The 13,564-nt window shown below is 45.8% G+C and overlaps 1 protein-coding gene across 1 annotated transcript; it reads right to left on the bottom strand.

Moving 5' to 3' along the window:
• Window positions 1-1,571: 1,571 nt before the first annotated feature.
• On the bottom strand, window positions 1,572-10,083 carry LOC109742015 (ABC transporter A family member 8). The gene is made up of 18 exons (XM_020301128.3): window positions 9,657-10,083; window positions 8,461-8,803; window positions 8,309-8,394; window positions 8,112-8,229; window positions 7,784-7,888; window positions 7,540-7,700; window positions 7,155-7,313; window positions 6,856-7,018; window positions 6,520-6,645; window positions 6,353-6,436; window positions 5,852-6,219; window positions 5,367-5,567; window positions 4,934-5,043; window positions 4,732-4,816; window positions 2,683-2,811; window positions 2,501-2,606; window positions 2,284-2,372; window positions 1,572-2,197 (listed from the first exon to the last, which is right to left on the bottom strand). The coding sequence occupies exons 1-18, from the start codon at window positions 9,714-9,716 to the stop codon at window positions 1,883-1,885; spliced, it is 2,808 nt and encodes a 935-aa protein (XP_020156717.1). The 5' UTR covers window positions 9,717-10,083; the 3' UTR covers window positions 1,572-1,882.
• Window positions 10,084-13,564: the final 3,481 nt, after the last annotated feature.

Below are 13,564 nucleotides of genomic sequence, written 5' to 3'. Positions count from 1 at the left end.
TTCGCTACGATGGTTACACACGAACCTTCGGGCCACCGCCCCCGTTTTGCCAATACACTTCCCTTCCTTTATTTATTTAGTTTTTAAGTTCCTTTTGTTCTTTTATCCTTTTCTGTTCATTTTTTTCGTTTTCTTTAATGCACCAATTTTTCTCAGATTTCGTGAACCTTTTTTTCCTAAATTGATGAACCTTTTAAATTATATTGTTTTTTAAAAGAGTTGATGAATTCTCTTTTACAAACTTGATGATTTTTTTTTCCAAATATGATGAACTTTCTTTAAATTTGATGAATTTTTTTCAAAATTGATGAACTCTTTTTCAAATTTGATGAATTTTTTTTCAAATTCGATGATTTTTTTCCAAAATCGATCAACTTTTTCGAAATCAATGAACTACTTTCAAATTTGATGAATTTTTTGCTAATCGATGAACTTTTTTCAAAATTTTATGAACTTTTTTCATTAACAAATCGTCTGTTCCAAAAAAGCGAATAGTTTAAAAATACGTAATAAATAGCGCGGCTTTTATTTCTTATTAATTCGCGTTTGCTATAAAACACTAGAGTTCTGGTGGTGTAGTGGCTAGCTGAATAATGCTGCAGTACAGGCGCGGGTTTGAGTCCTCGTTCCCACGTATTTTTGCGGTTTGCCATGAGACTTTTTCTGCTTTCTTTCGTCCGTGGAGCGGCCCACTAGCGTTGCCAGCAGGCGCCGGTTTGCTTCCACGGCGCTGAACGTGCCGGATAGGAATTCCTTCTAACTACTGCTTCAGCGATACATCGCGCCGCCGCGAGAACTTCGGACTGTTCTAACTGCTTCTGCCAATCTCGTCGAGAACCACGCCACAGCCGGTTGTATCTCAAACTCGATATTTCCTCTAGATCAACAATCCGCAACCTCTTCGTAACCTTGTTTATGATATCACTTATTAAAATAAATCCGAGGCATACTATCGATCATTTGAGGACCAAACAATTACATAAGCACGACACCAAGATTTGTTAACGAGGTTCATCAATATGACTACATCTCGGGGCTTGATTATGTGTGCTCCTCCCTATGACACCGCTACAATACCGCACCCGGTTGCCCTGGACGCCGGCACATGCCGCCGGCTTTTCCTACATTCCTATGGTATTATGTTGGCATAGGTTACATCGTGTGTCTACCCTCGTTATATATGAGAGGCCTAAGATACAAATGTCCTACTAGGACACGACTCCATATCATATCTAAAAACAATACTACTCGGAGTCCAACTGTAATCTACCTTGTACACAATATTCGACACAATTCTAACTATAATCAATAAGAAAAACAGAAAATAATAATAATAAATTTGACAAGCAATCCAGAAAAGCCAGTATTATTTTTGGGAATGTTTAAAATGAATAAGTTCAAAAAATGAGAACATTGAAATCTTTACTGAAAAGCAAGGGATTAGTGAAAACTCACATATACTCCCTCCGTCCTATAATATCAGAGCATTTTTTACACTGGCGCTCTAATATTATGGGACGGAGGAAGTACTTTACAAACATTCACGAAACCTAAAATCATCATATTTGTAATTTTTCATGAATGTCCATAAACTATTTCATTTTCAAATCATATTTAGGATACTCAGATAAGTTTTTTGTGTCAAATTTTTTATTTTGTTTTCAAGCTACCTAACTTGAAACATATTTCTTATCGTTTAGAAATCCTTATCCCTGAGTTCTTCAGTGACATATATCTAATAATCTAAAGCTACACCTTCCATAGTCCAAAGTCCAAACTCATTTGAAGCCTTAAAGCTACATGCACTGCCAATTTGCCACACGACGATATCTCTGAAGCTGCAACTGTGATGAACAGCAAACAGTGACTCTTCTGGGCCGGATTATCTTGCCGATGAGGTGACAGAGGATACCTCGCTCTCCTTGGCAACTCTGATGAACACATCCTCCAGAGTCGTATCAGCCAGGCCCCACGCAAGAACGGTCGTCCTGCTCTTCGCGCTCTCCATGACATGGAACACCGCCGATATCCTCACCTCCTGCTTCGGCATCTCGAACTTCTGCGTCCCAGAGATGCGGTACACCCTGCTCACAGCCGGCGAGATGGACTGGACTAGCTTCGCCACCTCCTCCTCAGCCTCCTCACCCGCCGTGGTCGTTATCGTCAGCACATATGAGCCTCCGTACTTGGTTTTCAGCTGGAAAAGGCGGATTGGGTGGCTGCGTTATCATCTGAAATCATGTGCAAAGATGTGATCAACTTATTGGCGTACGTTAATTGTACCTCTCTTGAGTTTCCAATGCACTGCAAGGTACCGTCCGCGATTATTCCTATCCGATCGCACAGAACTTCGGCTTCTTCCATTGAATGTGCTGCGAGATTGGTGGAAGTATGTTTTGAACTTTGTTCATGTGATGTCAAGCTCAAGATGCACACACACGAAAATGCAGCGATGAACTGAATATACTGCTGTATGAGAATTGAAGGTAAAGTACTGTACTCGTGAGAATTATGGCCCTGTCCTGTTTGGCAGACTTGACGGCTTTCCATAGGTCTTTCCTTGATGCCGGATCTAAGCCAGAACTTGGTTCATCCATATAAACAACCTACAGATTTCTCCAAGCATGAACGCTCAGAAGCTTTATCGAATCGTGAATGAATTCAGTTGACAAATACAAGTACCTTAGGGTCACCAATTAGAGAGATGGCGACGCTGAGACGACGTTTCATGCCACCGCTGTATTTTTGCACAAGCTTATCGGGAACACCACCGTCAAACAAACGAACACTTTTCAGAGATTGTTCTATAGCCTGGAAAGAATTTATGTGAGGTTCTTATTAGTTTTTTCTGTACGGAATGATAATTTGGTTTTTATCCAAAAAAACTGGCAATATGTGATGATAAAACAGTGAGTTCTCTGCACAATATGTGAAGATAAATCGAATTCCAGGAAAAAGTACATGAGTTGAATATGATAATTCTTGCCTGGAAATCATGGCTGCATCTGTACACTAAAATCTGTATCAGTTATTTTGGTTTCCACCTTTATATTGAGCCTAGGTGGCGTCGCCCCCGCCCTGGGCGACTAGGGGGCTTCTCCAACCCTAGGCGCCGCCGCCGCCCTCTCCTCCTCCCCTCCTCGCACCGCCGCCGGGTGACGCTGCCGGGTGAAACCCGCGTGGCAGACGGCGGCGGTGGGGGGACTTCCTCTCCCGACTCCCCTTCCTTCGCGGGCGACGGATCTAGGCGGCAGGCGGCGGTGCCTGCGGCACTCGCGGTCGGGCACGAGATGGCAGAACTCGGCGAGCGGTGGCGAGGCGTGGGGCGCGCGGCGGCGGGCCTCGGCAGGTGGTGGCGGGCACTGGGCTCGCGGCGGCGCTCCGGCGTGTGCAGGCGGCGGTGGCCCCTGTGCGCGGTCGGCGGCTCCCTCTCCGACCCGGACGGCGCGGGGGGTGGCGACGGCCCGGCGTGGCCGGCGATCTGGATGCGGTGGGGCCGGTCGGCTCGCTGCTCTGCCGGAGATCCAGGGGCATCATCGTCTCCAACTCGATCTGCTTTGGTTCGTGCTAGATTCGTTACAGGGAGACTGTCGTCATCTCCCGGTGCTGGCTACATGGATCTAACGGCGACGGCTGGACCCTTGGTCTAGACTTCGACAAAGAAGGCGACGGTCCGTGCACAAGAAGCGGATGGAGTTCTTCGAACAGATCTGGGTGAAAACTTGCTCTTGGCTAGATGCCAAAGCCGGCGGTGGCGGCGCTCGACGGTGTCGTTCTCTTCTTGAAGGCATCGTCGTGGAGAAGTTCTAGGCTACGCTGCTACCTCCGGGGGAAACCGTAGATCGATAGATCAGAAGACGGCGGCGCGTTTGTGTCGTTTCCCCCTTGGGGGCGTCTTTCTTGGAGGTGTACGCGGGCTCGAGGGACCAGTGGACGACGTCTTTGGTGGAGTGGTGCTTCATCATGCACATTGATGGTGACAGATCTCGATGACATGGCGCTCTGGAGATTAGGCGTCCGATGTGCGATGATGGACTCGCGCAGGAGGGTGACGCTGTCTGGCGTCGTGGTGGTGTCGACGGCAGCTAGACCGGGCAAGGTAGATGCAACAGTACAGCTCTGAAGATGAATTGGTGGCAGGTGGCTGCAGCGGCCTCATACCCGGCAGGCGTCCTGGTTGAGGAGTGCGCCGGACTGGTGGGTGCCCCATACCCGGCAGGCGTCCTGGTTGGGACCTCAGGTCTTAGATGTTAGGTTTGGCTGCGAGGTCTGTTTGGTATTAGGCCCAGACTATCAGCATCCCTTCATCAACTGGATAGGAGTAGCGACAGATGTTGCCTAGACGGTGGCTTTAGTCTTACTGTTGTATGACTTTGTAAGGTCTTGTGTCAATAATGAATAAAGTGGCTGCATGCATCGTCCAGATGCAGAGGCCGGGGGTCCTCCTCCTTTTCTAAAAAAAAATATTGAGCCTAGGTATATACTGACTTCTAAATTTTCCAACAAAAGATTTTATATCTTAGATTTTGCATTGGCAAATTCGTACAAGTGTACAGGTTGGCTCAGAACATATCAGCCCTATAGGAAAATGATGTGTTCAGCTTTTATCAGCTGGTCAGGGAAATGACATTATGGTGCTTCAATGTTAAGTGGTAAATGGTGACGGAAGTCGAGTTCATCATATCCATGCATGGAAAATATCACTATATTAGATATACTGTAACACATTACCTGAGCTAATTTTGCACCCTTCAGTTTCTTGAGCCTGCCGTAGAACATCAAATGCTCTCGGCCAGTCAGATTTTCCCAAAGCAAGCTGCATGGTGACATTCGAAGGAGGATAAAGCAATCAATAACAAGTTCAAAACTACATGGTCTTACACTAACCTAGAACAAACTCGAAACAATCTGAGTGAGAGAGATGAGAAAATACTCATGCTGGGGACAAACACCAATTCCTGTATAAATTTTGTCCATGTCCAACCTTATGTCCATTCCTTCTATGTACGCGGTGCCAGACGTAGGTTTAGTAAATCCAGTGAGCTGTTGTCAGGTTAGAAGTCCTTAGTGGGATAGACAGCAAATTCCTCAGTGCAGTCCTACTTGTTCATGAACCCCTAGACATGTTCTTTGTTGCTGTAAAGAAATGCATGGCTGCACTTTTGAATGGTCATATTTCCTGGAAGGGATGTGCTAGCAATGATTTACGTACTACTCCATCCGCTTCACTATATCTGTCCAGTTCATATTTCTAGGAGGCACAATATCTATGACATATAATAAAATCAGACTATGCTTTGCCCCAATTAGATTTTGATGAAGGTAGCCCTATAGTAAATTATGGTATCTATAAAGTTCATGCTTACCATGTTGATGAGAGTGGTTTTTCCAGCACCATTTGGACCAAGAACACCAAAGCACTGCCCACGTGCCATTGAAAGGGACAACTCTCTGACAGCAATTTTCTTTGAATTGCCATCTTTTCCGGGGTACACTTTCTTAAGGTTGTCACATATGACTGAATAGCTACTATTTGGTTCTTGTAAGAGCTGTCCAACCATCTCTCTCTGTAAGGAAATATGCAAAGCTACGTTAGTATGCCATTGCGATTCGGCAAAAAAAAAACATACAGACGCATTCGAGCAGGACTAGAATTTCAACCTATATGATTACACTCTAGGTTAAGCAGTTATAACACAGTATACAGCAATGATCATAAGGCTGACAGCAATGGAGTTTGTTACGATGTACTAGAAAAGGAGAAAAAAATCGACACGACAATGATCATAAGGTTAACAAAATCAATCAGAGAACCAAGAGCTATTTTTTGTAAGGAACAAAGATAGCACACCTCTTTGATAACATCTGTCCTCTCCATTTCAACGGAAGCTTTGAACTCTTGAATCTGTGTGGTCTGCTGTTGAGAAGATTGAGAACGGTTCCCAGCCCGGCGAGAGTGAAGAAGTAATACTGCTCTTCTAATTCCACTTTGAAAGGAACCAAAGTGATCCAGATATAATGATAATAAAAGGAATAGGATCCATTCAAGTACCATTATGGTTAAAACACTCGTCATTCCATTTTTGGGATCATTCAGGTCACTCCACTGCATCCCCGTGCGGTCAATCTGACTTACCAGCGATGCAGATTGAGAAAACTCGTAGACAATGCGGTACAAAGAAAATGGAGGGAAAAGTTCCAAAAGTATAATCCAGCTTCCTTGAAATGAACAAATATAAAATTGCCACACAAATTATTTGAGTGATGGAATAAAAGCTTACATCAAAGAAGCCCTAGAATCATAATGTCAACTGCATAATGAACTTCTACAAAGATGAACTTGCATACATACTTGAGATGAAAATGTCTTCGATATAGGGCTTGAAAAAATAATCTGCTATAAGGCCGGACCCAAATACGTAGAAATATCCTATCACTGCAGCGTGATATGTCAACTAATCAGTGTAGATAATTTCATACCATCTGATGTACTGGATGTTACTCTTTATGGAAGCATACCAGCAGCTGTTCTCACATTTGAGAAGCATGTTGCCATAAGAAATGCAAATGAAATTTGCAAGCTCATATAAGCAAAGTAGAACACAAACTGTACGCCATAACTATTCAGTCGAAAGAATGTAAAACCTGAAAAATAGAGATGAAACTATCAGAAATGCCCTTGTAATTTATAGCTGTTCGACGACATTCCTTTATAAATAAAATTAGCACATTGATCAACCTAACCAAGAACAACAAAACTCGGTTCAATACCAATTCCCAGATTATCAAAGAGAAGTAATTCTTATATTTTATTGCACAAAAAATACATCCATAGTAATAGAAGTATTATCTTACCAAACACAGTACCAAATACCATGAAGGACAGCAAGTATAGCATGGACAGAAGAATAAAATAGCAATAGGATATAGTCCAATATGGCAAATCACCAAGACCATGCATCTTCATCATAATCCTAAGCTTCTTTTGCTTCTCGTATACAATGTTGGTCAAAATTACCTGTAGCATCAATTCATTCTTCTATAAGCTAAAGGTTGCTACCGTATTTATTTGCTTGTACAACTGTCAGAAAACAACAGTCCAAAATATTCAAATCGACTGACGTTAAAAATAAATTCATAAAGACCTGCCATACCGGGAAAAGGAGCTGGATAGTCAATACATAAGGCAGCGGTCCTATTATTGAAGTTAGATCGTATGTACTCCATGATCGACCTGCTCTAGGCATTTCTTTAACAAAATCGAATGATATCTTCAGACCATTGCCTATTAAACGAAGGTATGCATTTGAAGCCTGCAAAATGAAACTCTGTGAAGTGGTCTCGAAAATAATTTAAAAATGAAGACAATAGTACGTGAACCGAGTGTGTGACATGAAGAACCAAGAACACATGTATGTTAGTATGACACTAAAATAATTTGTAGAGAAGTGAAAGGTTGCAATACACAATTAAGCAATCAAAAAGGTTATCGCAAGAGATAGTGTGTACTAGTCTTCTCTACATTGAGAAAAATTGTACCATATTTGTTAACCGTGGAACTTCAAGCAGTCTAGGTTTATTCCCTCCAAAAAATTGGAAGACAGGGATTGGAAGGCCATCATAAGCATCAAACTCGTACGTCGAGTTATATGAAATGATCAAGTTGAAGTTGCCCTGATCAGAGCTTAAGAAGTCGTATGCTGCAGTCAGTGTAACTTAATGTCAGCGACTAGTAGAGTAGAAGAACTATTCATGTACACAATCTAAGATGGAAAATTTTCACCTGCAGCAAATTCATTGCTCCTGTTCGTGTAGCCACTATATAGGTCATCACTGATGAGCCACGAACTGTCGCGCCAGAGCATTAATCCCTCCGTGCAATCCACATCTATTCATGGTTTTAGCAAACATCAGGAATAACTAGAATGCACTGCAAATGGGTGAAATTGCCAGATGCCACGACAGGACGCTAGTAATCCGATCATAGTTTGCTAATATCAAGAATAGCTGAAGCCATTGGTGCTGCAGAGTTTTTCTACTAAGCCTTCATGTGTTCATTGTTCAGTAACTGGTACAACGTTTGACCTTCGACTAGAAGATATATTTTTTACCTTGGGTCCCGGTTTCATTGCCGTCTACAAATGAGTATGAAAGCGTCAGGTTTGGAGTGCATTTGTTCTGAAGAAAGGTGTCCACTAGAGGACTGCCTGAATACCCCGAATAGTCCGCCTGCAGTTTTCGATACGTCACGGAATTGCCTGAACATCAAGTATCATTAAGAACGCATGGCTCAGGAAATGGAAGCTACCAGCACGAAATCGGCTAACGCCGAGATGTCGTCGGCCGACACGTTCACCGATGCGTCGTGAACCGGGATCATGTTACCCATTGCACCTGCGATGAGCAAAAATCATGTCAAAAAACCACTCACCTAGCAACAGAAACAGAGTTACGGCATACTTCCGACGAAGGACTGGTTGGCGCCGGTGACGAGGAACGTTGCGGCGCAGGACCCCTGCGCCCCGCACGATGCGCCGGGGGGGCCGCGGCCAAACCGGCTCGTCGCCGACGGCGGGATGTGCACCACGGGTGGCCATTTGGGCGCGCGAGGCTGCGGGCAGCCCTCCGGGCACGCCGGGCCTCCCGTGGTGTTCGCCGGCACGACCGCATTGCTGCAGTTGCAGTTGAGAGGGGTGGTGTCTCGTTTGACCGCGCGGTTGATGGCGATCTGCAGGCCTCCTATGCCCGCGCAGAGGATCAGGGGGAAGAGGATGAGGCAGCAGTTGGTCTTGCAGGCGCGCCTCTGCCGATTCGATTCAGTAATCAGAGGAAAATGTATTTTTTTTATCCCAAAGAATTACTAGTAGAAAACACAGGAGGAGTAGAATAAACACCGAGATAATCCTCACAACATACCAGTTTCCCCCGAAGAAAACACATATACTACAAATAACATGTCATGGAGCAGTAGTACAAATGGCTCAAAAAAAATATGGAGCAGTAGTACAGAATTCTACAGGAGTTTAGAACACAACTTTTTAAAGAAAGAAATGGTTTAAAGAAAAATTGAACTTGTCCTTGTTAATAACTGTAGAATTATACAGTACAATCTACAATAGTACTATAGATTCCTAGAATTCTACAGCACGATCTACAGTACTGTAGATTCCTACTCGTAGAATTCTACAGGGGTTTAAAGAAAAAAGATGTTTTGAATGCATCCTTGTTAATTGTTAGGCTCTTGGCATAGAAATTTAAGAACTGTAGTTCTATGACCCATAGTTTCAAACGACGGGTATAGCATAAAATCTGATTCTCTACAAAAAAATATATATATGAAAATTGTACGTGTAAAGAGGCTTAATCATCTAAATCGGTGATTTGGGGTTTGAAAGCAAGATTTCTCTGGTTGCAGCGAAACTGAATCTTGAAACCAAACTGATATGTATTCACTAAAATCTGCGAACACTGGATCACGAAAGATGCATTTCTGTCGCAGATTCCTGGTGCATGGCACCCTCCCAGTCCCATCCCACGGCCAATTGTGCACGCAGCGCAAAGAGTACAAGAAGAAGGCCGATACAATTCGAGTTCCACACAAAACTACTACACGGAGGAGAAGGAGAAGAAGAGAGAGATGGCATGGGGCGCGTCACCTGGATCACGAGGTTCTTCCTGAAGAGCGCGTTGGTCTGCTGGAGGCTGCTGGAGCCCATGTCGCCTCGCCTCTCCTCTCCTCGGAGAACTCGACGAGACAGACGGAGGGGAGCCACCGCACCTATGCTGGTTTTTAGAGTGTCCAGCCGGCCGTGTGGAATGGCGAGTCTGCCCTCTCAACGGAGTTTACCGTGGTCGTGGTCGTCACCCTCGAGGGGGAGACCGTCCTTTCTTCCAGCCGGAGGTCAAGGCCCGGTCTGTCTCGTTCGCTACCGAGTGGCGCATTTGGCCCTTGCGTTGAGTCTGCATTGGGTTCTCTGTTCGTTTTCGTCAGACCTCGAAAGGAAATCCTCCAAAGGATGTCTCTGTATTGATTGTATAGGAGATAGTATATGGTATTTAATGAATGCTAATTTGTCCTAGTACAAGAACAACCATACTACGAGCTCGGCTCTGGTCAGTCTGGTGGTTATAGCTGTATCTGGGTCACCCTTTTTTACTGTGGTGGTTTGCTGATGGTCTTGACCGTGGCAAATAAATTACTCCTTCCGTTCCAGAATATAATACGCCCGCCCTTGTTAAGGTTCAACTTTGACCATAAATTTAACCAACGAGACCGACTGCGACGGGAGCAAAAATTATATAATTAAAAACTTGTGTTTGAATATGAATTCATTGGTATAATTTTTGCTTCCGCCGCAATTGATCTTGTTGATTAAATTTATGGTCGAAGTTTAAGCACGGAAATTTAGCCCATGAGTAGTCATTTAAGTTATGCGCTTCCTTCCCGGCGAAGGTCTCAGACGCTTATGTTGATTTGGCCAATTATGTACTCCCTCCGTTTCAAAATGTCTCAACTTTAGTACTAGTATAAAGTTGTATTAAAGTTGATATACTTATTTTGACATGAAGGGAGTGATACTGTATTTGATTGGATTATAGTGTACTACTTTCATAGTTCTATGTTATAAATAGAATAGTATATGAAACAGCCAACAAAAATAAACTCATTATAAGAATGGCGAATTGGCAATGGCGAATTGGCGAGTGCTAGGCCCCGGTCAGCCGTCCCAAACTTTTGGCCGGCCACCAGCCAGCCGCATGATGCGTTGTACGGGAGCCGTTTGATTTTGTGTATCCGCCTCCTTCGCATCGTGCACCACGAGCGCACTGCCCCAATCTCACCGCGCCCCTGGGCATCACCAGCTCGCTTCTCCCCCAGCACCGGCGGCTCGCTATCGCCGGACTTGCGTCACCACCTACCCGTGGTTGTAGCACCCCATCCACGCCGCCATCCTCTCGCAGCTCCGCCCGCGCAACATGTTATAGATATGGCAGATGCAGTTGCAGCTTTGCCGCCTTTGGTTGTAACATTGCGGTGCAGACTCCGTCGACCTCATAGCACCGCCACGCCATGGATGTAGTATCATGCGATGCCGGTTGTAGCTCCAGCGACCCGTGGTTGTAGCATCCGCCACCGCCCCATTCCTGCATCTCCGTGGCAGTCGGTCCCAACAACTCCATGGTCGGCTATAGCATCCACAAAAGTCAGTTCCACCATTTGCCATGGCCGGTTCCAGCATCAATCATGGGCGGTTGTAGCATCCACAAAATGCCACTTCCAGTACTTGCCATGGCCAGTTCCAGCATCAGTCATGGGCGGTTGTAGCATCCACAAATGCGCTTCCAGTACTTGCCATGGCCGATTCCAACATCTCCGACAGCGGGTTGCAGCTTTCGTCTATGCCTGTCTAAGCTTCGCTCATCGCGGTTCCAGCATCGTTGTGTACTAGTTCCAGCACTCCGCACCATGGTTCCAGCAAATGACATAGTCGGTCACAACAAAAAACCTCCCACTCGTCGCCGCTTGCAGCACCTGGCTCCGCTGGTTGCCGCGCCGACGGACGCACATTCCAGCGTACACCAACAAAACGGCTGCAGCTACTGTCGCCTGGAGGTTCCAGCACGGCCGTCCCCATCCTCCGGTTGCAGCTTCGCACGCGAGAGGGAGGTGGAGGAAGAGAGGAGTTACTGACTAGATGTGAGGTAGAAGGTGAGGCGTGGAAGCTGCGGTGAACGAAATGAATGGATGTGGTGAACTGACGCGTGAACACATAGGGATGGAAGAAGGCGTGGAGTGGTGGGTGGGCCCAGCTGAGCACGTGGCTGTGTGCGCGCCAGCTGCGCAAGTGAGCGAAGTCGACGCGACCGGCCAAGCATTCCGCCGGTTGGCCGGTCCCAAATATTTCCGCATAAAAATTGACAACAAAAAACAACCAATAACGCTGTCACCATTCTCCCGCAGCAAACTTCTTAATAAGTGTAATGCACACTTGTATCGACGTCATCAACTCCAGCCTAAAAGCAAGGCAAGGATTTCAACATCGTCGGTATCGTGCAAAGATAACATGTTTAATAAGGAGATGATGGAAGTCTACCATTGTTGATTCCAACTAGGTAAGACTAGAATATGGGTTTTTACCCCGAATACAGAGTGGTGCTCCAGTAACCAACTTGATAATTGTTCCACCCATTAAGGCATCTCCGACGCGGACCCCTAAAACGAACCGTGGATAGTGATACAGGAGCCGGTCATCCAACCATGAGCGCATACATTTTAAACGAGATTTGAACAAACTAGACGATTTTCATTTAAACCGAAATAAAATCATTACATTTTCGACATATTTCAACTAAGAAAAAATGGATGACTTTTTTAACCTAGTGTAAATGACCGTCAGTCGTGGCAGTGTTCGTGCCCCACGTCATGTCTTCCCCATGTCGGTAAGCTCACCGATTGTGAGCCCCAGGAAGTGAAGTTGCGGGAGGGGAAGAATAAGACATGGGGTGTGGTCGTCCTGGGACCCAAGTCATGGTGGCGTCCCATGGCCTACTCTTCCTCGTCAGAGTCCGCTGTGTCGACGGCGTCGGACGTGGATAGGCCGGCGTCGTGGTTGTTGCAGTGGGGAGCGAACCGTGGTGGGAGCGTGGTCGACACGGAGCTGGCGGCATCTACGATCACCTGTGCCTCCTCTTCGTCCGCCTCCGTGCATATCTCCACGAAGAGGGTGTCTCTCTCTGCCCATAGGACGCATAGCCGCCAGCGCCTGCAGGACGCGCAGGCGCCAGCGCCCGTGCTGGATGTCGTGAGCGCTACGCATGGACTGGTACAAGGCCCACTGCTTATCCAGGAAGCCCGGATCTTCCGCGACCATGGTCGCGACAGCATCATCGTTCTTGTGCTCGCCCGTGATTTTCCCCTCCATGAACCGCTGCTTGTCAAGGAGCCGGAGGTTGTTGTGCTGCTGCTCCTCCTACGCCTGTCGGGACGCTGGCACGGGCGGCACCGGCTTCTCTTCCACCATTTTTTTTTTGAAAAGGAGGATGACCCCCGGCCTCTGCATCAATCGATGCATGCAGCCATATTATTAAATAAAAACGTAACAAAGTCTTAAGGTCCAAAGTAGCTCACAAACTGAGTAGTAGTCGAAAGAAAATAAGTCTGAAAAGCGCCACATCCGGCGATATAAAACTAAAAAGTGCCACATCCGACGATAAAAAACAAGCTACGATGCCTACACATCTAGCCTATTATTAGCTCACCACCCAAATCGGCTGAAGATAGCCCATGCTACCATCTCCCACCGGTTGCACCCAATACACATAAGCTCCCTGAATCCGCATGAGTGAGTAAGGACGACAAACGGATCCAAGCTGTAGCTCTGTAGATAACCTGCAAAATATTAATGAATTTTGTCCCATTAAAAATCATATCATTCCTAGTGTTCCATATAGCCCAGAAAAGTGCACATATTCCGATCCGAATATGTTTAGCTATGTGTATGTCCACTCCAGTAAGCCACGTCCCAAATAACGTGTTTGTGCTCGTTGGTGGATGAACGTTAAA

Source organism: Aegilops tauschii, chromosome 6 (genome assembly GCF_002575655.3).
Source record: "Aegilops tauschii subsp. strangulata cultivar AL8/78 chromosome 6, Aet v6.0, whole genome shotgun sequence".
In the NCBI taxonomy this organism is placed as follows: Eukaryota; Viridiplantae; Streptophyta; class Magnoliopsida; order Poales; family Poaceae; genus Aegilops; species Aegilops tauschii.
Note: the sequence above shows the minus strand (reverse complement) of the source record. Positions and strands in the feature narration are given on the sequence as shown.

Bases quoted from the DNA above. Each gene is read 5' to 3' on its own strand.
- LOC109742015 (XM_020301128.3), bottom strand. From the start codon at position 9,716: ATGGGCTCCAGCAGCCTCCAGCAGACCAACGCGCTCTTCAGGAAGAAC. The intron at 8,804-9,656 runs GTGACGCGCCCC...TCGAATCGGCAG, and splicing joins GGAAGAACCTCGTGATCCAG to AGGCGCGCCTGCAAGACCAA. The intron at 2,198-2,283 runs GTACAATTAACG...CGCCTTTTCCAG, and splicing joins GCATTGGAAACTCAAGAGAG to CTGAAAACCAAGTACGGAGG.